At 43.3% G+C, this 24,199-nt stretch overlaps 1 protein-coding gene across 1 annotated transcript; it reads left to right on the top strand.

The window, feature by feature from the left end:
* Positions 1-772: 772 nt before the first annotated feature.
* Positions 773-24,199, top strand: LOC144144857 (uncharacterized). Its single transcript, XM_077676348.1, has 5 exons — positions 773-1,107; positions 7,813-7,874; positions 9,660-9,772; positions 20,689-20,736; positions 23,990-24,199. Exons 1-5 carry the CDS (start codon positions 991-993, stop codon positions 24,046-24,048), a joined length of 399 nt encoding a protein of 132 aa, XP_077532474.1. The 5' UTR covers positions 773-990; the 3' UTR covers positions 24,049-24,199.

A 24,199-nucleotide genomic window follows, 5' to 3' on the forward strand; every position in this document is an offset into this window, starting at 1 on the left:
CACATGACTATTCGCACATGCGCAGTGCTGTGGCGGGAAGGTATTTGTAGGCGTTGTAGTGCCTTGTTCGATCAGTTGCTAGTGTCAGCTTGTCCCGTCGTTCTCTTCGGTGTCCTGTGTTTACCACTGGTGTTTATTCCATCCCTTTAGGGTAATTGGCCAAGATTGGGGCGTCCGCACAGCCTTTAAAAAAAAATGAAGAAAATGCTGAGCGTTTGTGTCTGCGTGCCTCGCGGCGACGGAGAAGCGTCCGAGACGCCCGTTTATCAAGCCAATTATACCCAGGTAGGGATATTGACAACATCGGCAAAAAAAAAAAAAAACTTCAGCGTTTGCCGTAATCGCGGCAACACTTGATGGGAACGAGAAAGAATTTAGTGTTCGCACTTAATTCTGGCCACACTTTGTCGGAACGAAAAAGACACGTCATAGTGTACGCCGCTCCAAAGGGTGGTCCAATGATTATCCCTTCCACAAAAAGACGCTGCACACTTATAGCAACAATGATGGTGTAAAGGTAGTCGCGAAAGCGAAGAAGCAGCACATCGGCTGCGATCGTGAGCTTAGACCTTCGTGATGGTTGCGAAGGTTGCGTACAGCTTCGATATCTTCACGTCTTACGCGTTAATGAGAGGTTCCTTCGTTTTGTCTAAAGATGTACGCCCAAGTTAGACTGAAAAGCAAATCCCTAAATTATATTCTCCACTGCACGGCTGACTTCTTGAGGTGCTCAGGCATGGCGTGTCTGCACTACGTCTTAATGCGGCTTAAAACGAATTAGGTGTTGCAGTCCGCACCAGAGATGCTTTCGCTAGGAATATATACGGTTGAGTGCCGTATACGGGCTTATTAATTCAGCGACTTTAAATTCACATCTCCTTAGACTACTTTTGAAACATTTACTACGCAGATGTATTACGAAACATTTCGATTCATTGGAAGCTATCTGTTTCGTTGTCTTTGTAAGCAGCTGTAGCTAATGTTGATTGCATGTCTGGCGCTGAGAAAAACGAAGTGAAGGAGAAGAAGTCTGCTCGTCTTGTGATGGCCTCTGTCGCTTCTAAAGGCGTCAGCATGATATCGGAATACGACCGCAACGCTATGGGGGTAAGTTGACTGTTTCCATAATTCGCTTATGACTGACTTTATACGCACGGCGTCGTGTGGTCTGGCGGAAGCCACTATACGCACGACGTGAGTGATGTGCCAACGCGGCAGCTAAAGCAACTGGCGCCACGCTGTTTCCAAGCGGCTCTATCGCCCTTTTCCGTCGCACCACGGGTACCATACCACGGGTCAGGAAGCCGATGGTTCAAATGACAGCCGTACAACGCTCCTCAAAATGGGTTTTCGTTTAGCTTTCGCGCTCGGTATCGCAATAAAAAAAAAAGCACAGCTGATGTTATGGATGCAAAGCAAGACATAGAACTGGATAATGCATTTATTTCACCTACGATTGCAGGTATGCGACTTATTTAACATGCTCTGTGCCGCATCACGACCTTGACAGACCGACCATATTCCCAATTACGAATTGGAAATATTTGGGGCTCTTAAATAACGTTCAGCTCCCAAAAATAACCTAGGTTATAATTTTCACGTATGTTTTATCTCGGCTTACAATCTGCGTAGTCAATGCAGTTCACAAGCGCTCGGGTTGCGATCGCATCGAACCCTAACGGATGGCGGTGCTCTTACACAGCCTCCGAATTAATACTGCGGGGTGGAAGCACCTGTCCTATATTTAGAATTAACACGTATATGGAGGATTCCGTTGACCGATAGCCTAAACGATGCGGCAAACTGTTCTACTCATGCGCGTTAAGAAAGTTACAGGTTCAAGTTCAGTTGCAACAAATTACTAAAAAACGAAGTCAGATGCACCGCCATTTCATTTTATTCTTAAACGGATTTCAGTGGCCACATGCAAGCTATTTTTCACCATTTCGAAATGAATACCCGCGACAATTCATTTCAAGCACATCCACATGTGTGGAACAATGATAACAGCTTTCATGTTTGCTTTGGGCCATTTACGTACACAAAAAGTTAGAAACCAAATGTGCACTGAACGTTCCAAGAACTGCTTGGTTTATGTATACGTCGTGAAGGAACTTCCTTCATGTGCGTAGGGTTCGCTATCCTGACCCCCCTCGACGAAATGACGCCGACACGCAAGAAACGGAAAGAACCAGTTTATTCCGGACAATAAAAGAAAAAACGGCATGCGTAGAAGTATCAGCGTGTAACATTACAGTCATGCGAGCAACCACGACACTCAACAGCAAACTGCACCGATTGTTCCGAAAATAATAGGCCGCTTTAATTAGCACTCACGGCGATTTCCGAGTCTATTGTCCGATTCTGTTGTCGGGATGTCCGAGTCTGTTGTCGCGTTTGTGTACTTCAGTTTCTTTTGCAGTCGTTCAAGTCGTACACTTAGCCGCGAATGGACGACGTCCACTGTTTTTGTAGCTTTCACTACGAAAAAGGCGTTGTTCCGGAGCTGAAATTCTCAAACACGGGATCTAAATAACTAAAGCAACTAAATCGTGCCCCAACTTTGAATGCCATGCCACCTCCGTCGAATCCGCCAAGCGGCTTGGGGAACCCGCCAACACGTATGATGAGGGCGCTTTCAGTTTTCAGCAACTGCCGCGTTGGCGCCATAGTCGCGTCGTGCGTATAATGGCTTCCGCCAGACTACATGACGTCGTGCGTATAAAGTCAGTCTTCGCTTATTGTTGAACTGATAAATCTTGTGAGCTGCGCGTGAAAATGTCACATCATTTCCCGACAGCTAGAAACCAAAGTAAAAAGATACGACGTTCTTTCGAAATGCACCGCTTGGATTAACGCACTACAAAATGATTTCTTCGATAACTTTGAAGTTCTTCTCAAAAAGCTAGTCTTGGCTCAAAATATCTCCCGGTTGTTCATAATACACTGCAGCCAACAGAGACAAACGGGAAGATAGCATACGCAAGTGTCGTTTGTAGTTCGATGTCTACGGTGCGTAGGGCGAAATTGTTTGAGCGTATTTGATATTGTACAGCCTTGCTAAGCTCTGCCCTTTCATCGGCCGTCGTGAGCCCCACTTGTCGGGCGATCTATTTTGCTCGCTTGGGCTGCGCAAAAGGCACATAGAAGTATGTAACGCCGGTTGTCCAACGCGACTCATGAATTTATCGTTCCCACCGTATGTAGCCACCAGGTGCGTACTCGCGTTGTGGATTGATGTGCTAGGTGCTACAGACGGCGTAGAAGCCTTTCCGGTGCTGCGTTGAAATGTGTTGCACAGTCCGCGTGTGCGAAATAACTTGTTTAATTCCGTGCCGAATCCGGACTCGGCATAGCGCGTGACCTATCTATCATGTTAAATATCTCACCTAAGTGCGCCGTCTTCAGGCGGCATTTAAAACAATTCGCATTTTGGAGTCTTACACTTGGGCTATGAAGCGAGCTGAGTTGGACCGCTCTTCAATAATTTTGACTAGCAGCAGATCTTTAACGTGTGCCGATGTCTCTGCATTCGGGAGTTTTTGCTTTTCGCCTCCATCAGAAAAAGTGGCCGTCGCGGCCACGATTCGCACCCACGTCCACCGGCTCAGCAGCACAACGCCTCGGCCACTGTGCCAGCGGGGATGGTAGGCACGTTGCATTGGGTTGCGTCTGCCCCTTAAAGCGACAGCCGTCCCAGACCCCTATAGCGCTTTCACTCCAGTGTACATGCTTGCAGACATTCAGTTTCAGTTTCAGTTTCAGTTTCAGTTTATTCTCGTTTTGAAAATACAGTGTGTAAAAATACATATACAGAAAGGGGTCCCAGAGTTATAAACTGTAATGGGACCCCTTTTTATTTATTGTACACAACTAAGCATTTAGTAGCAGTCATGAACACGAATAATATGCATAAATGGACAGCTGCAGTAATAAGAAATTAACTATGACATGGAAAGAAACTGTATAATATATACCAGAAAATGAAGTACAAGTACACAAACATTGGAAAGGAATACATTAGTAAGCAACTACATCAGCGTAAATTGTCAGAGAAAAGAAATGTCCTGAGAGCATGCCTGAACGACGACAAGGATGATGCAGATTTAACATTATAAGGCAAGTTGTTCCAAGCTTTTATAGCAGCAAAGCCGACTGTATTTTTCCCATAGTTAGTGCGCACTGAAGGCAGTAACAAGTTATTTAACTCTGCAAACCTAGTTTTATTGGGGTTAGAGAGGGTATGGCGGTCAATTATGTGAAGAATACTGGGATCATGAACCAGGCGGTAGGCAATGAGGCATAGATTGTGGCTTATAAGCTCTGTGATTGAGTACAGATTAAGTTCGCGCAAAAGAGGTGCGACATGTGCGCTGTAAGTGCTGTGTGTAAGTATTCGAATAGCTTGTTTTTGAACGTGCTGTAATGGAGAGATATGACAGTTGTATGTTAATCCCCAAGATGCTATGCAGTAATTAATATGGCTATGTATAAAAGCGTAGTACAGCGTGAGGAGTGTTGAAATAGGAAAGTACTGCCTTGATTTAATTAGCACCCTAATTCCAAATGCCGTTTTTTTTCTGAGGGAATTAATATGGACATTGAATTTCAAGAACGGGTCAAGTTTAATACCAAGAAATGAACACTGTTCTGTTGAGAATATTGCATTGGAATTAATGCGCAAAGGTGGAATATTGCTTCGTTCTTTGTGACGCGAGCTAAAAACCATGAATTTAGTTTTGCTTGGATTTATCAGTAGATGGTTTTTGCGGCACCACGCGTTAATACTGGTGAGGTCACGATTAAGATTTTGTGTTAGATCGTCTATGCACATATGCGACGAATATATGGTGGTGTCATCCGCATACAAAATACAATCAGATGCTGGCGTAAGGCAATTAGGAAGATCATTGATATAAAGCAAAAATAGAAGTGGGCCAAGAATGGAACCCTGGGGAACACCTACGTTTATTGTTTTAGTAGTAGAAGATACGCCAGATATAATGACTGTTGGCGATTTAATAAATAATTGCGTATTAACTTTAGGGGAGGGCCATTAATACCATAAGATTCGAGTTTCTGAAAAAGAATGTTATGATTAATTGAGTCAAAAGCTTTCGTAAAGTCAATAAAAACAGCACCAACAAATTTACCCCTATCAATTTCATTTTTGATCTTGTCAGTTAGTGCAACCAACGCAAGATTAGTGGAATAACCGCTGCGGAAGCCAAACTGCCTTGGAGTTAGTAGGTTGAACTTGCAGATATAGTTTGAAAGACGTTGTTCTATCAATTTTTCAAGCACTTTGCTAAAAAATGGGAGAATAGAAATGGGCCGATAATTTCCTACGGATGTTTTATCACCCTTTTTGAAGACTGGGGTCACTCTGGTTTTCTTCATTTCGAGTGGAAAAACAGCCGTTTTAAAAACCAAGTTAACAATGTGAGCGAAAACGCCAGATACAATATCAGAAATTGCTTTGATGTGTTGGGCATGAATGTTATCAAGGCCGGGACTACAACATTTAAGATTAGTAATGACTGATCGAACTTCCACCGAGGTGGTAGGAAAGAGATAAAACGAGTGCAAAGAACGCTCCAGGCTATCGTCAGGGCTAGTTAAGTTCGCAACTGGAGGAGCAAAAAACGCGTCACTAAAGGCATTAGCAATGTCACTGGGGCTACTTAACAAAGTTCCATTTTGTAATATTTCTGAAATTGAATTGTCAGCAGTGTTTCTGTTCAAAAACGAGTTAATTATGCGCCATTGTTTGCCAGTATTATTACCTGCTTCATTTATTTCTTTTTCATAGTATGTACGCCTTGCGCGTTTTAGTAGCGTATTGAGTAAGTTGCTGTAGGCTTCACAAGTATGTTTTGTTTCAGAGCGTTTTCAACAACAAAAAATTTCTCCCACCTCCCCTCGCGGGAACCCCTGTGTAGATGCTACGCATAGGGGGTTCCGTTGTTGTTTCGTTAGGTTGACTCTCCCATCGCGTGAAACGTGCCGTAAACCCCCTGCCGCGGCTATGACGCAACGTGGCGCGGCTATGACGCAACTTTAATCCACTTTAACCCAATTCAAATCCAATCCAATTCAATCCAAGCCAAGCCAATCCAATCCAATTGAATCCAATCCAATGCCCCTCGCGAGAGAGTGTTCGCTATCGGAGAGGAGAGTGGGTGAGCGGCGGAAAGCGCAGCTCGCGCGGCGAGGAGAATGGGGGAGGGGTGTGGACGGACAACAACAACGCCGTATGGAGGGACAAGGCGAGTGAATGACATGCAGTCGCATCCAGAACTCTCACTTTGCTCATACATGCCTTCATTACAGAGAGCTAATAACGACGTACGATCATGTATGACAAAACGACACGATGTAGAAGCCCACAATGCGGTCTCTGGGAAAGCAGCAGAGTCTAAATAACAAACCAAGCGTCCACGGCAGCATGACTATATGATTTCTCTCCATTTTTTGGAACCATGTGCTTCTCATAACTCGATTAAAGCAACAGTACGTCCGGGAAATGACACAAAACAGCGCCAGTAGCCACCCTTCGGCAGTGGCTGGTGTCCCTGTGGTTACGCTTCGCGTCGAGACTACAAAAACTTTAATGTCTATTTAGTCGGCAACGCTCTGTGGCTCGCAATATAATGTACGCGTCTTCAAAACATTCACACTGAAGTATGTGCCTAAGGCGGCTCTACCATTACGCCGCGTTTTATTTATTTGTCACAATTCATTTTCAGTGAGGTTGTAGCCGTTACAACATCCCCCGCTGCGGTCAATACAAGGCCGTCGGCGGATGATTATTGTTAGGAAAGATGACTGCAATGGCCGTTCTATCAATAACATATATATGCAAATTAGCCTATAGAGAACTGTTACTAATTAGGGCGTATTTTGTGTACTTTTAAATGATTACGTAGGGCACAGCGAAAATGTAAATGTCGTATAATTCCCGTCCGCTGTCATGCATGGGCTGCTCGGCACCGAACGGACAGCCAGCCCTATCTTATTCGGTTATAATGAAATTCAGGCTCATCCGAGTTGACACTAACTAAGCAGAAAGTATGTTTAATCGGTTATTACAAGCCAACGTGCTTTGTTTTGTGCATCGATGCTCACGCCGATTTATGTAAAACACGCAACAACTTTGCTACTCGTCGTTCAAACAGCGGAAGGGCTGATGACTTTCTTTTGTATTTTAGCTAGTTACGGGGGCCTTGGAATGGCGAGTCAGGGCCCGTCCTACTATGTAGTAGGCAGCCTTCACTTCTTGAACAGAAGCCGCGCAATGAGTAAGGGTGCTGTACGCATGAGTTTGTGACTATCCCCGGGCCGGTCGTCGTAAACCAAGCGATGCGGTCGTCACCCGGGTCGGTTAGTACAAGTGCGAAACGTACCCCAAAAAACATAGGCGGCTTACTAAGACACGACGCGAGAGCCACTGTTTGTAGTACTTTATGCGCGAAATCTAGCACCAACAGGTTGCGACAATTATCGTTGGGTTTGTTTTTATATAGGGTTGTCTTTTCATCGCCTCCAGTCTCTTTTTGTACGGCGCGTGACTGCATACGGGTACTGCAATTGTACGTCCATACCACAATACCACGAATAGAATGATTACTAAAGATTTGGAAGTTGTCTTTTACGTACTTCTGTCTACAATTTAATTTATAGGGTGGTGTGGCAAAACTGGAAATTTAGACGTCTTCATCATGAAGAACAAAAAAAAAAACAGAAGTAGGGTGCTCCCAGTACATTCCTGTTTTTCCAGTTAAGGCGTTTGCTTCGATTTCACCCTTGCAGGCCGACCAGCCGGCGCCGACTGTGACAACACCGGGGAAGAAAGACTCGCTGATAGTGATGCGGTAAGGCCCCACCCATGGACAAAAGTTGGTGTATGAATCAACCGTACCTATTGGCGACAACACCTACCTCAAATATCTACAAAGCCTCCATATTGAGCAATAAAAATTTATTTATTAATAAATACGGAAATGAAGTCAAGACTATCGGTTTCGGATTTGGTATGAGTGCGTATGAACGGATTTTTTCAGTTCATTTAGACACCTTTGATTTGCTTACGAAGCTTCCTTGCGGTTTCCCGCTGCACATTAGTGTGCTTTTGACACTTCTTACTATGCACCATTAGCGACGCGATTATTTCGTACGCCGCGCGCTTCCTCCCAAGGGATGCGCACCGGCGCTCGGCCACATACGTCATGGTTTCTTCCTGGCCATGCGTGGTGCCACCCCTGCGGAGACGGAGACGTTGCCTGCTGAAGGCTTGAACGTGATGAAAAGCTGATTATGTTGCTTCCTTCTCCTATCTTATCAATAATATAATATTAATAATATGGGCTGGGTATGCGCAGTTATGTATTTTTTTACACTAATGGCTTGCCTGTAGGGCTACCGTTGGTCAAATTCGCAGATTTAGTGACGCTGACAGGTCGTTCTGGGGCGTTGTGGTGAAGCTCATATGCGGCAATTTCTGTGAAGGTAGGGCTCCTTTATCCAGGCAGGCATGGGAATCGGTTCGTAACGTTGGGGTGATCCCTTCGCACTCCGGGGGCAGCGATTGGAAATGCAAGAAAGTTTGTCTTAACGTGATTACTTTATATTGTTTACAGCGGCCTTTCTGGAGAATTCGACTTGAATGCGCGAATTTTCTAGGTGTTTTCTGTCTTCGCACCGTGCGCTGTTTCTGGTAAAATTGCCCCATCACGCCCCCCGCGCCCAGATATTGCGGAATAGGACAAATAATGCTTGAACAAGAAAACCCCGAAGTTATTAATGCAACGGACAACACATATTCCGCAATAAAGTCGGCAATAGGCTCACGTGCTAGGCTTTCTCTGGTCAAGTGGCAAACAACATTGTATTAAATGGCAAAAAACGCTTTTTCAGCACGAGCGCTGTAAACCTTGACTGTATTCCAGTTTGTCTATCGCGTTCCCCCATTTCATTGGCAAGGTAATGTTTTTGTCGATCTTGCGCGCTGGACGCGAAAGTAAGGATTTAAAGGCGCGGATGCTGAGGTTCACCTGCTTAATCGGTTCTCATGGGATCGCTCGCCCGTGGCGTTTTTGTCACGAAACTCAATTGCAAGTTATTGTACGTGCACTGTAGGCGTGCTGTTTCCTCTCGGTGGCACGTACATGAAGTAGATTGATGAAATGACGGTAGTCAGGTGCAGGATAGGCTTAGGAGAAGCTATATGGTTTATATGTCACTTCCGGGCTGAATTCGTCTTAGGCGTTGCCTGTGGGCCGTACAGGCGCGCGCCTTCCGTTGGTAGGGACTGCGGCGCTCTATAGGTTGGTAACAGCCTAGCATGGAGGGTAATTAGTGCACGCTTAATCAGAATCTTTATTATTGGATGACTGTCATGTTCGTGAACAAGCTCCATTCACATCGCTTTTGCTGTTTCTCGCAATTGACGACGTGGAATTACGACCATGGAACTTTGCTGTAGCTCTGCAACTACGTTCCGTGATAGTAGAACATAACTTAAAAGGTATGACAATGGGCGTTGCATCAGGCAGTAAATATACAAATGCCGACACGTTGATAACAATTTACGGACGCTAGCTATCTTTCGCTTTAATAATAGCATTTACGCGTACCATTTACTTCGTTGTTTTATGCAGAAAACGTATGCTGGAGAAAGATGGGCCACAAGAGGAAGGAATCAACAAACAAGCCGTGGCAGCCGTGGTCATAACCATCGGGCTGGCGATCATCATGATCACCTACATCGCCGGTGAGTGCCCGTAACGTATGGATCAATTAGGAACAATGTCGTGCGGCGCGCTGCTTCGGGAACGCTGGGGCGTTATTAAATACGATAGTCTTTCTTGGGCTACTTAAGCGCTGAAATTTTGGTCTGTCGGTATGTCGCTCTGTCAGTGGCTCGATTCAGCCACACGGCCAAAGTTAAACAGAATCTGAGCCTTGTCTTGTATGCCCACATCCTCGTCAAAGTCCGGTTTTAATGCACATGCTTATCAACATTGTTGAACAAGAATAAGAAATTACGCAAATATAAAGGAAAAAATCAATACATGAGTAATAATTGCATGCCCCTCTTTTAAAAAATGCATGAGTGCTTCGTTTTTACGATAGCGAATAAAATACTACTTGAACAGCAGAAAACCACCGCCTGCAGTGGCCCGCGCTGCCTGCAGGCATTTAAAAAAATGAAACGGCCACAGCAACGAATGCTCCAGTAGATAGGTTCCACTTTCCGCTTAGAACGCTCGTGCAGTAGGGCAACGTGGTTCTATAAACGTTGTAGTAGAGTGCCCGGATTCACGCGCGTCCTCGCCGTACGGTAGCACTTCCGTCGAGACACCCGACTTGAAGCAGTGGAACACCGTGAATTTAAATTGATTTGAAAAAAAAAAACTCTAACGTATTATCTAGGGAGGAACGAGACGGGAGATGAACAGCATCGGAGGGGAGCTGAAAAGAGAAGGTAGGCATTATTTACTTACCAGGGGCGCCGGTCGACTATCGTCTTTTTTCGGCATTTGCAACGAAAGGAGCAGATACACGGCCAATTTTTTAATCGGTCATAAATTTACTAAATGTGTTGAATAGCCGGCATATTTTGGGCTCTCGAGGGCTTATAGTAATGGGTGAGATTATGTTGTTACTGATTCGCAAAAGGTAGCGGTGTGTGCGAAGGAATACTGCAGGATTATCGAAGGGTCGCGGTTTTTGGGGTTAACGTGTTGATACCCAGCTTTGCGGAAGAACAACAACCCAAACAGCATTTTTTTTCTCGCGAGATTAGCGGGTTTTGGAAACTGAATGCCATATGCTGATAGACGAAGGTACCTGGACCTTCAAAAAGCAAAAAAGGACGGGGCAGTGCGTAATTTGACCACTAAAAAAACAGCCTTGTACTTATGCGTGTCGACTTAAGCCCGTCCAGCCCGACGGCTCGATAGGTTCGTGACAGGTAAGCGAAATAGTGCAATTTTGTGGTTAGTACAACTGATTGCAATGAGAACCTTACGTTTTTGCCGTTACTTGGACCTTAAATCATGCTGATTAAGTTAGCATTCTTGTCCAACAGATACATGTTGCAGCATGTGCCCAGTGCTTACGAGGTGTAACATCTTACTGTGTACGTCCTAACCAACGTAATTGTTTACTGCATATGTGTGATTTGGGGAGTCCTTTCAGATCGTAAACATGTTTTCGCGATCTTAAGCAGATAACCGAGTTTTGGGCATAAGAGCATCAAGCAGCCAGGATGACAAACTATAACTTTGATTCAACGAAACTAGCATTTGGCTACTCTTTATGGTCCATTTTAGCCGCACAAAACATTTTTAATGGATAACACGCCTGAAATATTGAAAAACATTAAACTTCGCTCTAGAGTGACGTAATATGGGCAGGACTGACGTATTGGGGGCCAGCATTAAACATACTCTAAGCTGGGTAACCGCTAATAGAGGTCACATTTTAAAATTTTTGTAGCCTATAATTGATAAGGTACGAAGGTAACCTTTATCTTAGTGATATTTATATACGTATACACGTAAGGGTTACTTAGTTATAGGTTGCTTCGCAGCTTTCAGAATGTATACCTTTAAGTGACATCTACCGTCGTAAAAGGCCACACACCTGGAAAGTGCCATGTTGCGTGCCACGCGTGCGCTTTCGCCGGCGCCGCTATGGCGAGACCCCGAATGCGCCTTTTCCGCGTGGTAAACAAACATTGCGTTAGTGGAAGACGATACGTGCGACCATGCTCTTCATTGCGCCGTGTAAACTGGGAAATCCTCGGGTGTCTTTTGTTCGTCCCTTGAATAAACTGCCGGCCACACGGCTGGGACTAAAAGGAGTTAATTTTACAATACTTAAAATTGCGGTGCCAGAAAGTTTGAAAATGTTCTCCTAATGTAGATGCATTGTATTACCTGTTCGATAATCGTTGCCCAGGTGCTCACTCACAAATCTTCGCGAGTTATTGCAACGCTTAAGTCTCATGAACAGGCACAACTAAATTTGTTGTTTGCATCAGCTTTGTGCCGTTGAAGAAATAAGCAGCAAACATGCATGATAGTTCTTTTAGTAAATTGTGGGCATAAATTTGAGCTTTAGGTAAATAACATTGGGCTTTAGTGAAACCAAAGTTTAGTGGAAATATGCACTTGATAGCATACCTCAAGAGGCCCCCAAAGTTGGGATAACATAGCCTTAATCAAAAAGTCTTGTGTGACAACTTAGGTGTTGATTACCAAAGCAGAATTGCAGTACATGCACACATGTTTGCACATTACACAGGAGAACATGTCCAGAAGTTTGGGATCTGTAGTTTTGAACACTCACATTAATTATTATGAACCACCTGTGGGTTATTTATTAAAAAGCTGTGAACCACCCAATGGTATTATCGTCCCTTAATGGTTCTTAGACTTCTCCTATATTGCTTTAAATTCCCAGGTAAAATTTGGTTTATTCATATGTCCTTACTAAACGTATTAACTGCTTCAAAAACATGGCCAAATATACCGATTCTCTACCTCAATATTTGTGCGGATGTGTACAAAGAATTTCGAAATGTTTGGATACTAACATTAAAAAATTTTAGACGACTTCGAATTTGATGTAAATTTATGACATGGTTCTTCGATGGGCACTTTCCCAGTACAGCGTATTGTCATGGTTCCGCACAGAAAGAACGAGAATGTGGGAAAGTAGAAAGAACAGTTATTACAAAATCATTGTTTCATACAAAGCAGTGTTTATGGCTATATTTGCTACATTCTCCGTTTAACTCAGAGTCTTTAATATTACACTTGGAATTCATTCGTATTTATGAATCCATCTTTACACTTACCCCTTAGGTTTCTCTTTGCAATTCCACCTTAGTTGTGATTCCCAAGCCAAGTTATCTTTTTTACACATCACTAACAAGCTTTTAGGCTGATTAAAAGCGGTATTTTGGACAAACTTTCAATGGAATCTAAAATTTCCTGCATAAAAAAAGGCACTTGGAAAAATTCAAAGAGACAAGCTTCGCAATTTACGTTCTGCACAAAAGAAGGGCACAATGTAGATTTCCCGAGGTCATCTGAATAACTTGCTCCCTGGTTCTGTTAATGGAGGTGTACATGGGAGCGGCCGTCACTTGGATTTTCCCACCTTGAAGAGCCATCTACAGAAAATTTCTGAAAAAGAACCAAATACAGTGCAACCATAAGCCCCTCACACCAAACCGCACGCATGCGAAGTACAAAAAATATATCGCGCGGAAATGAAGACGCAGACCAGATAATGGAATGAAAGGACACACCAGAGATAGAGTGATTTATGGCCTTTCAAGTAATTTCACATCACTTCGGTAATCGCTACAAAGAGTAATTTGGCCGCATTGTTCAGAACAAGCGAAGCCGCTTTAGTCATACCGGTCAACCCTCGAGAGAGTTAATCGTGCATTGTTTCAGTTTATCTCGCGCAATGTTTCTGTATTCTCACGCAGAAAATGCAGAAACTTTGCGCTACGAGATAAACTGGGGTGCCGCACATAAATTTGAAAAAGATAAAACAAAAATATTTCCGCGCCTTTATGAGGAATCGCTAGTACACGCAATAGAACGAACGTCGCACTGCTCCCAGGAAACTTGCTTGCACGTGCTTTCACGATGCTGACGCCGTCTGCGTCACATTTTTGGATGTACTTAAACATTAGTTCCCACCCCCCCTTTATACTGGCAGTTTCATTTTGAACTAGGGTTCCATGTGGAAGCCGAAAAGTTTTCTTTCAGTAAAGTGTTCTGTTCGGTGGTTTCTTCCTCGGCTATTAGTAAAAAGGCATCGCCAACTTGCATTTTTTTTTTCGCTAAGATGTGTTGTGGAGTGGATCCATCTAGAACTTGTCCCGAACTTCAAGTGGAATTTCCAGGCGGTCTGTACCTCTCATAACTCGAAGGGTTATTTGGGTTAAAATGCAATAGGCTTGGCAGATGACCGGGCGGTATACATTCATAATGAAAAAAACATCGCAAACTTGACAAGACTAAAAAAAAAACACAGCAGAGGCACTCACTAGCTGGAGCTTTATTAAAGAGCCCTTTTTCTTGATGAGAGCTCTTTTTCGTTATAAGAGCTCTTTTCTAGAAAGTGCACTTTTTTTCTTTCATACCCTACATGCAGTATCGAACTAATAGAAAGAGTCACTAAACATGAGGCAAAATAAGATACGAAATATAACACCATAACACTTGAATAAAGGGCTCCCATTTTTAAAAGGGAATTATACTTTTGTCTGTGCAGGCCTGGTTGCCATCTTTACAAATAATATTTGAATGAATGTGCTTTAGTGTTTGCATTTTATACTGTTATTACCACTGGATTCAGACGTAATTTCAACTGGTGTCATACGCAGGGTAGTCTTGGTTGTCAGCCCAAGGAACACTGTCTGCAAAAAAAAAAAACAGTAGTGCTGATAAGTCATAGCATAGGTAGCCAGATGCAACCACACTTTTAGAACAGCCAGGAACCGATGAGGGTGCAGCACCCATTTTTACACCTGTACCTGTCTCTGTGTGACTCAGCCAGCATATCCTGTAACCGAATTCGTAACAATTTCTGTACCATCAAAGAAACAACAAACAGCCTGCATGCTGGCTCATGCATACCACCATTCGGTAAAGTCGCTTTACTGCATTGCACTAGGATCACGCAGAACAACAATTTGCCCTGCAATGCCACACGAATAAATAAACGACTGATTTGTGCAAATAAGAATAATGAACCCACTTAACATGGTAAAAATGGCCCGCTGTCTCAAGATGACGAACAGCAAATTTATACACTCAAGGAAAAAAGTCACAAAAATGAAGAGTTGTACATATGAAAAAATTTTATTATGCGGTAGGGCAATATTTCGCAAAAAAGAGGGTTGTGCTGGACAAAAGTGAGTTTAGAAATTTAGGGCAGCATTTAGTGGAATACTTTTCTGCAGCACACACCTTGTGTTTAACCAGATATAGTGTCCCGTGACATCAGGAGGCAATATTTCTACAATAGCAATAAACTAGACACCATTCCAAAGACATGCAGCTGGAAAAATGAACATTCCCCGGCGGGTGAAACAAAATCATAATACCTAAATAATAGCGCGATAATATACATGTTCAATGGGAAAACATTAAAATATTCGAACAGAGCTACCTGACAATTATTTAGGCCAAAAATTCGTGAATTGTGCCCGATACAGCCAACAGCGTGAAAAAAAAAAACGCTCAACACATGACAAATGCGCACAAACAGCGCCGAAGGCAGGTCATAGGTGCCGTTATCTGTTACACTGTGCGGGCTTGCCCGATTGTCCGCTTTAATCGGATGCAATGAACGCAAGCCCGTGATTTCATTAAATTGCCTTCGCGGACAACAGAAAACATTTAGCGAAGCAACCAGCAAGTTATTGAACATCCGTCTCGAATCCTGCAATTTTAAATGGTAAAGCCCCCAGCGAGAAGATACATCCAATGAAAACACGGAAATCGTTACGGGAATATACTCACCGAGTTCGCTGTCACTGGCGCCGGGGAATTGGAACAACATGCGAACTTGATGCTGGTCGTAAAAAAAACTGGCGATGTAGTACTGCCAGTCACAAACGGGCTCGCCGCAGCCTCTGCGACTCACGCTGAAAAACAAGCCATGTAACAGCAATCCTCACTTGATCGTAGGGGTATCCCAGCGGGAAAAAGGTTCGACTGGCGCGAAAACGCGGCCACCGGGCCTGCGGGCGCCGCCATTTCTCTATATGCCGTCATGCAACGAAGAAATCACAGGTCGCCTGGCAAGATGGCGCGACAAGCATCCCTCATAGGTTACAGAGCATTTTTTACGTTACAACGTACAGGTTACATATCAGATTTTGTTGAAGTAACCTATAAGTCGGGGACGTAAGCCTTACACCGCTTTCAACTTCACGCCTGTAACCCTTGAAATGGACTGGGTTAAAGAAAATATGAAATTAGCTGCATTGTAACCTTTATGCGATAAGTTACTTCCGATTAGAAGTTACAATAAAGGTTACCAGGATTAGAGTGTAGTCTGTGGTGTGTTAACTGCACGTCATTGTTTAACTAATACGATAAAGGGAAAACAGAGGCCCCACTACCATTCACAGGTTTTGTCTCTTAGCGGTGGCTTTGCATGTGGCTGCCAGTGCCAGAAACTACATACTGTGACTTAGGGGGAAATTGGCGGAACGTGCTGGCGATTCGCCACTCTTCCATCTGCTTTCCTTAACCTATCCTGTAATTTCCTGAAGTTTGCGATAAAATTGATACCATTATTATTGGGGCAAAGGAGTTCTTTTATAGACTGAACCTTGTATGGCCCGTTTAGGGTACATGGAAGAAAAAAGGTGAAAGTAGTACAAGCTGTATACAACCGGCTAAGTACGTGGATGATGGGGTTGACAGTTTCTCAGAGCACGTCCAATGGCGAGAATTAGGTTAAACTCCCAGTGCACAATTGAGATAGGAGACTAATGCATATAGAGAAGACAAGCAGGTAGGCGAACATAGTTAGAAACTTGTGAATGGTAGTCGGAACAGTGGAAGTGATACGCTGGTTGGCATTGCAGATAGAAAAACCTCGGCGTTAATAAATGCATTCTTCCGCAGAAGTAGAAACAGAAATGGGTAGGCAAGGTTGCAATCGATGCAAACGCAGGATTATCGTTCATATGAAAGGGCTATTGTTTTTCGCGAGAGTGAACGTTGCACAAGACACCATCTCCCTAACTCCCTAACACGATCTCCCTAAGGAAGGTTTTTTTGCACGCTATAGCGGCACTGGCGACCACCATTGTGCGTAGCGAATAATTCACGCACATAAAAATGCCATAACGCCAAAAATTGTAATGGAATAGGTAACTCAGGGTACCGGGACATTATGCTGACGACTGTGAATTTGGTTGCTACCTAGTGGTGGGAACGTATGTTTTTTTTATACTTTATGCAGCAGTGTGGGGGGATAAAACTAGAAAGGTTTTATGCAAACAATATATTAGAAAACGACAAAATGGAGAGGTCTGAGACCTATTGGATAGATCTTCGTCCTGCATGGGGCATATAAAAGCTGATGATGACAGAGATGGGACTTTTTTTTATAAAGGCGGCCTTCTTTTAACGCTAAGTTTTATACCAGGTACACCTGGGTTCAGGCGCGTTATTGTCATTACAAATGCACAACAAATGAAACGCGTGTTCTGGATACAGAAAAAGACGGTCATGGAAGTGGGACTACTTGCACCGGACGAGTCATGGTGAACTAATATTTGAGAATCGCATTGTGGGATTATGTGACGCTCGCCCTTCTAGTGCTTTACGTTCTGGCTGTAGCGTGACGGTTATAAACAAGCATCCGACCCTACCTGACGTCTTTTTTAGTCGGCTTCGGAAGTAAGACAACCACCACCGTCACCCCAGGTAAGTCATTAATGGTCAAGGGCTCTGCCACCTCGTATCTCCTAATTACTGGGTTTCAATGAATGAGTGTTTCTTTAAAATATATCAGCGGTGGGAACCGTGGTCAAAAATCCACCAAACAGCCTTGACGGGAACCACGGCCCGGTGTAGAAGAGAAGCAGCAGCAGCGGCTGGTTGCAAAAATAACCATATTCCTACTTACCCGCATCTTTTGATACCTGAAATTTTCAATCCATGCCAAAGCAAGAAGATAAGCAAATACAAATCAAGCACCAGTAACAGAAATCTGAACTGCAAGCGAAGGGAAAGTGAACCCCGAGAGCAGTGATCGCTCACTGGTAAAAAAGTGATACCAGAATAGAAATCCCGTCTCTGAATAGGGTCAATGAATGGTTATAACCCCCTTAGAGAAAGTGCCTGGTCCTACGCTATTACCCATTTATGACGGAACCTTGCAGGTAATGACACTGTCACAGAAACGTTTTTTTGGATGAGTACACACTTCTACACGTGTACGTATTTACAACTTTGAAACTGCCCAGTTTGGCGTGTCTTGCTACAAAGTAATTTATTTAAGAGAGTAGTAGTTTGCTCATAACGGTGCGCAGGCGTTAGCGGTTGATTGCCGGCAGGCTGTATCTTGTTCAACCATGCGTCAATTGCTAGTCCGTCGAGTGCGTTGTCTTCTCTCCTCCGTGTTTGAACCTCATTTTCTTTGTTTTTTCTCAACGATGAGCATTTTTGCGTCATATTGGCCCAGTTGCTCTGACTGGCGATTTTGGTTTTATTGTACAGTTGAACCTCATTTTAATGTACACTGGTATAGAAATTACCGGCTACAGCGAAAGAGATGCGAACTTTGGTTGGTCACGCTTTATTTCCATGACACTTATTGTTTTGTAACGAAAGCGAAACCGTGAGGGCCGTGCTTGATATCAGATATGCGAAAAAATATTGGCCAGTAGGTGGAGACGCTACTTGGATATTCCCCCAGCGTCCGAAACGGTAGAAGTACAAAAAACGCTTTTCCTAGTGGACACTGTTATATGCCTCATCCTGGTCAGCACTGCGAATAGCCACCAGATGAAGATCACGTCTTTCCTCAAAGTATAACGCAGGCCTGTTTTGTCAAATGACCTTCGCACTTTTATCTGTTGCGTGTTATGGTTGATTAAGTTTGAAAAAGGACGTTACCTTGTTTATAGTGGGTCCGAAGGGCAAAATATTGCTTGCATGTATCAGGAATGTTTGCGGGGATCAGATTGCTGATTGCTTTGAACCGATTTTTTATTCTTCTGTTAAAACGAATATCGGATATAACGAACTAGATTAATGGCCCTATACTACTTCGTTCTAAGACGGTTCGCCTGTAAATGGAATCTGTCATTGCATGGTTCCTCTTAGTGTTTTCTGCTGCGACTATATGGTGATACTTTTTGTTGTTAATTTTTATCCGGTATAGCCAATGTGAGGTAAGTACAAAAGGTTACATTTACAGTTTTCCAGCGCAGAGAAAATCACCCCACATACCCGAAATAAATAAATAACGTAGGACACCTAACATACATGTCTGTGGTAATTTTTACCCATTTATTCACTTGCAGAAACTAGGCTAGTTTGACTGACGACCACGTGGGTAGCCATACAGAGCCTGGGAAATATTGTATGTTGTATCCTGTGAACTTAGCCGGTGCTTTTTTGCAACAGGCCTTTGGTCTGGTGTCCTTTCAGGCTTTCTTGGTGCTCACTACCTTTTTTTGAAGAAAAATCATAACCACTGAGAGATTACAAAAACTGTAGCAAAAGTTTTGAAGAAAGCATGCCAAACTCGCAACTTTCATGCAACGAATGAACTCAATGCATTTTGGAATTTTTGTACCAATACGGCCGTACATTCAACGTGTTATATTGGTCACACAGAATTGGCAGCTACAATTCTAGGTTCTGTGAACGTAACCTCTTAGACCATGGAATCATTACGCTCACCACGAGCGAAAGTAATTCATATCTGCTAGTTAACTTTCGTCAATCGGGGCTGGAAGTCCTGGGATTGCCAAGTTTTTAGATTAAGTTGTGTGGCATTGTTCAAGAGCGCGATGTAGTTTGAGTTAGAGGAAAGAAGACAGTTTGCACGAGTAAGCGCTGTTTATTGTCGGACTATTGTACGTCAACTTGTCGCCTTTTTTTGGCATGTCTTGCGGTACGTCGTGGACAAACGTCGCCTTTCTAATTTTCACTCGCTATCTTTTCTAGACACACCCACTCCTGAACTACGGAAGTCTTTAGCCATTCAACTCAGTTAACGATTTCATGAAGCTGGTTCTTGGGCAAAGGAAACAGAAAAGGTGATGCTTTTGTTTTCTTGTCTTTATTTTCATTTCAGCAGCACGAGGACGAGCACAAATACGGTAAGACGGCTGGTAGGGTTTCTGCCACCACTGGTGGAAATTTTCGAGCCGTTCTTTTTTAATTTCTGTATCTTCTCTATAGTCAATAAATAACCGGTCACTGGCTCAAACACGAAAAGCTAGTCATTCGGGGAAATGGCAAGTTGGTAGTTTTTAACCCTTGATAAATTATACTAATAGTTATTTCTGACAAACTCTAATTTCGGCCAAGCGTGAATGCTAGGCGCGGGTTTTATGGCTGCGAATATTCTGCGAATCTTCCCATGACTAATCTTACAATAGGGGCGAATCTTCCAATGACTAGACATTTTGAAGCTGAAGTGACTGAGAAAGCGAACCCCGACTTCAAATTTCGTGCGTGCACGTAAGCGGGATAGGGAAATATGCGGGTGTGTACCAAAGCTGACGAAAACAAAGTTTATGATGCGAGCCTTAAGCAAAACCCAGAGAAATTTCTGACGCTTGTTACATAATAACATGGAGCTATAAAAGGACCACCCCGGTTGTCACTGTGCTTAATACAAATGAAATTTTTAAGGTGGCTCCCTTTCGCCATTAGAGCAGCTCGAAACTGCAGAGAGTCTTTGCTTTTCTTTTTCTTGTGTTTTTAAAACTAATTTGATTGATATATAAATCGGCAGAACGCCCGGAAAATTAATTTTAAGATATCCATCGGTTGGGTTTGCCGTTTTGCTGAGCTTTCGCCGCGGACGCTTTTTAAATCTTGGCCTATACATGTACCAGTTGGTCGGGTAAAAAAGTGGTGTGACCTTTCAACATTTATTGCATTTTTTCTTTAGCAGCGACCGCGTGCGGCTGTCCCCGAGACTACTCTTCGGGACGAACAGGTGTTGTACTTTTATTTCTACTACCTGCTTACTCACCTTTGTTTCCCCTCTATCATAAAGACACTTGTGGTATAGACGACCAACAAGACATATCATGGTTAATGATCCAGATAATACTTGCTACAGATTTACGGAATTGATATTAACTAGCAGTCGGTGGGCCACTGCTACGACGTTGTTCTATGCTCAAAAGCTTTGAGACGTTTGCTGACGAATATAGGAGCCTTTTGATGAATATGCGACAGTGTTCCGCGGAGGTTTGGCTTATTGTCGCCATTACTATTTCAATGGCGAGCTTTAATTTCGGCGCTGATGCGACGTAGATGAATATGGTTGACCTTTATTTGTTATTTCAAATTCTTTCAGATGAATATTTATTAACAGCATCTACCGGAACTGAAGCGCACAGCTCAGGTTGTCATTTGCAGTAGGTGTGCCTGCTGTACCAGGCGGCGCCGAAAACATTGAAATGGCTGCTTCTGGAACTGTGGCATGATATAATTGTATAGGTTTACAACGGACATCGGCACTAGCGGGAACTCAATGATGAACGCAGGAAAACAGGAGCAATGCGCATATCAAGCTTTTTTTACCTTTTCAATTCACTTCGTGACACCGGCTGGTATGAACTTCACATTAATTTTTTTTGCTCTGTTTTTCTATGGAATAATACCTCTGCTCCGGGAATTGCACTTGCTTTTGCTACGGAAGGATGCTAGCTTTCAAATTACATTGTTGCAAAGTACGCGAATTGAAAGATCTTATTTTGCGCAATGTTATCAAGGTGGAACCTATGTTTGATAGCGTTACTCTCACGTTAAAGCATTTGATTTGCTTCCACTTGTTACTTTATACTTGCACTCCGACTGCAACATGTTTGCATTTTTGTGAAAAAGTGAATTAGACAAAACTACGCTGAATGCGGACGAAGTGCCTGTATGCAGTAGTGCATGTGCGTGAAGATCGCGTTTTACGGTAGGGCCCTCATAACAAACGGTGCGTCTGTAATTTATACAGACTCTGAGTGTGGTGCGTGCCTCGTCATCAGCAAAGGAATACAAAAGCCACGTCAGCAATATGGTTGCTAAGACCATTCGCTCCGGGTATGCCTCGAATCTCCATGGACAGTGTGTTTGGTGCCAGGTCACACTGGTGCCGCTGCGAATAAGACCGCAGATCGAGTAGCTGCGGCTGCTGTACTTACGAATGCAGTGGACATAACAGTTCCGTACAGCAACCTCTAGCCACACATCAGACAAAACCTTCGTAAGACATGGCAAACAGACTGGAGTCAACATACCGAAAATGAACTTCGCATAGTAAAGCCACTTTTTTGCCGATACACAACTGACTCACACAACATACACACAGAAAGTTACATTCGCAAGGCTACTGATAGGCCACACACACACACACAACACACGCACGCCTGCGCACTGGTTCTCCACGTCCTTTGCGCAGCAGTTGTGGTAAACACCTATCCGTAATCCCCATTCCAATTCAACACAAGGCCGATGACAACACAAAACGAACACTTCGGCCTAGTCTACAGACAAGATATCCCACTCTACCAAGCACTCTTCTAGTCTGACTGTCACACGATGGCTTTTAGGCACGTTTCTTAGTACCAATCAGAGAATAAACTTTTATATCTCGTTAGAGTTTGTAAACAGTGAACACTGGACATTTAAATTAGCCATCCTCACTGGCTTTCATTGATTCCACTATGTTCTCACTTTCGATTTTATATAATATTTACCTTTTCAGCTCTGTTATCCAATCACCGGTCTTTGTCCCAGTTGGTCTCGCGCCAATAAAATCGAACCATCATTATTAAACAATGTTAAGAAATTATGTTATTTTCACAAAACATTTTACTGCAGCAAAAAACTTATGATCTTCTAAAACGAGAAAGGTTCCACCAGCAGTATGGAAGTAGGATTTTGTGGCCCCCATTGACCGCATGTGGTTGCACGCTCGTACCTTCGGCGGCCCTTCCTTTTCTCCGCTTTTTAACCATGTGTACCAACTTTGAATCGCCACGGTGGTTCATAAGACGCGTGCAGTTTATACCTATGGTTTGGTTTTGACATGTTTTATTTATAAGGTAAGGCTTCTTTAATATAGGAGCGGAAAGCATTGGAAAGTTGCCGATTTCGGCAATGGGGGATGTATTGGTTGAATAGCGTAAACAAGGTGTCGGTGAAAAACGCCCAAACGTGCTCAGCAAGTTTTTACCAACAAGTTAAGGTGGACATTCCATAAAATAGTGGCTGAACAATCTTCAGAAGCGCGTAGAGTACTTACGGAATTGTTTTAATAAAATTATCTGCATTACCAAAATCGGCACTGGCAATCAGCGATTCTTTTCTAGTTTGGTTACGACAACAGGCTGACCTGTAAATCCCATCATAGAAACATCCTGCTAGAGTTTCGCTGGTGTTAACATAATTATGTGTCTAACTTACGCAAGTTAAAGTTTTTATTGAATTTTTCTTCCAGTTCCGGTATGAGCGGCGTAGATGGACTTTTAGTGAAGTAGGAGCAGTTTACTCAATAAAACAGTATTTGATGTCGCTAGTAAAAAAAGATGTCATACCCCTGTGAATGTTAATCAGTGCTCCTGATCATAAAAAGTACTTGGCGTTACTATGCAAAAAGGTGTTTTTATAATCTTTTTTTAATCTTTCAAAGATGCTGGCTTTGCTTTTTTAGGCCCTTTAGCAAGCGTGCAATAGATAACCTGTGAATATATAGCCATTCCTGGGGCACCAAGATATAACACGTCAGTGTTGTTTTTGTTTTTAAGGTTAAATGAGATTGCCAGTAGGGTGGTGAATATTTCGTGTTGTATGGCGTACGCCTTACTTTTACTTGCCCATACACTTGCAAGCCCCTACTGCCATCCCGCCATGATACGCGGTTACGTGTTAGGTACACATATATGTAAAAATGTTAAATGTGAATCTCGGGATTCGAGCTTTCTAGCTGTTTAGATTCAATTTCCAGAGAAGTGTTATGTATAAATTATTTGAGAGTAAATGTTTTGACAGTCAGTGAGGAAATCAGTATTCGTATGTTTGTTAACATCGCGGTATGAGTGTGTTTACGCTGTGTGAGACATTTTTAAATTCTTTTGAATAGATGAATGGGAATTTTGAAAAAATGATGGTTACGATGCTCCTTTGTGAAGGTTCACGCATTGTTGTTTATTATTGCGCGTGATAGTTCTAAGCGACTTGTATGCCCACAGGACGAGCTCCTTACGGAGCTCGAAGACTATCTGGAAACGGAAGAGACGTGGCCGTCTGAGACCAGCGAGGAAGATCAGTTCACGGGGACCGCCAACCACTCGCTTCGCAGCGATCCCGCGAACGACAAAAACGACGCCCATGGGGACACTTGATGTTCTATGGATAGTGGAAATATTTTAGTGCTCGGGGTCCTCTTTACGTGTTTTTTA

Source organism: Haemaphysalis longicornis, unplaced genomic scaffold (genome assembly GCF_048455015.1).
Source record: "Haemaphysalis longicornis isolate Haplotype H1 unplaced genomic scaffold, Haemaphysalis longicornis Haplotype H1 scaffold_7, whole genome shotgun sequence".
NCBI classification, from domain to species: Eukaryota; Metazoa; Arthropoda; class Arachnida; order Ixodida; family Ixodidae; genus Haemaphysalis; species Haemaphysalis longicornis.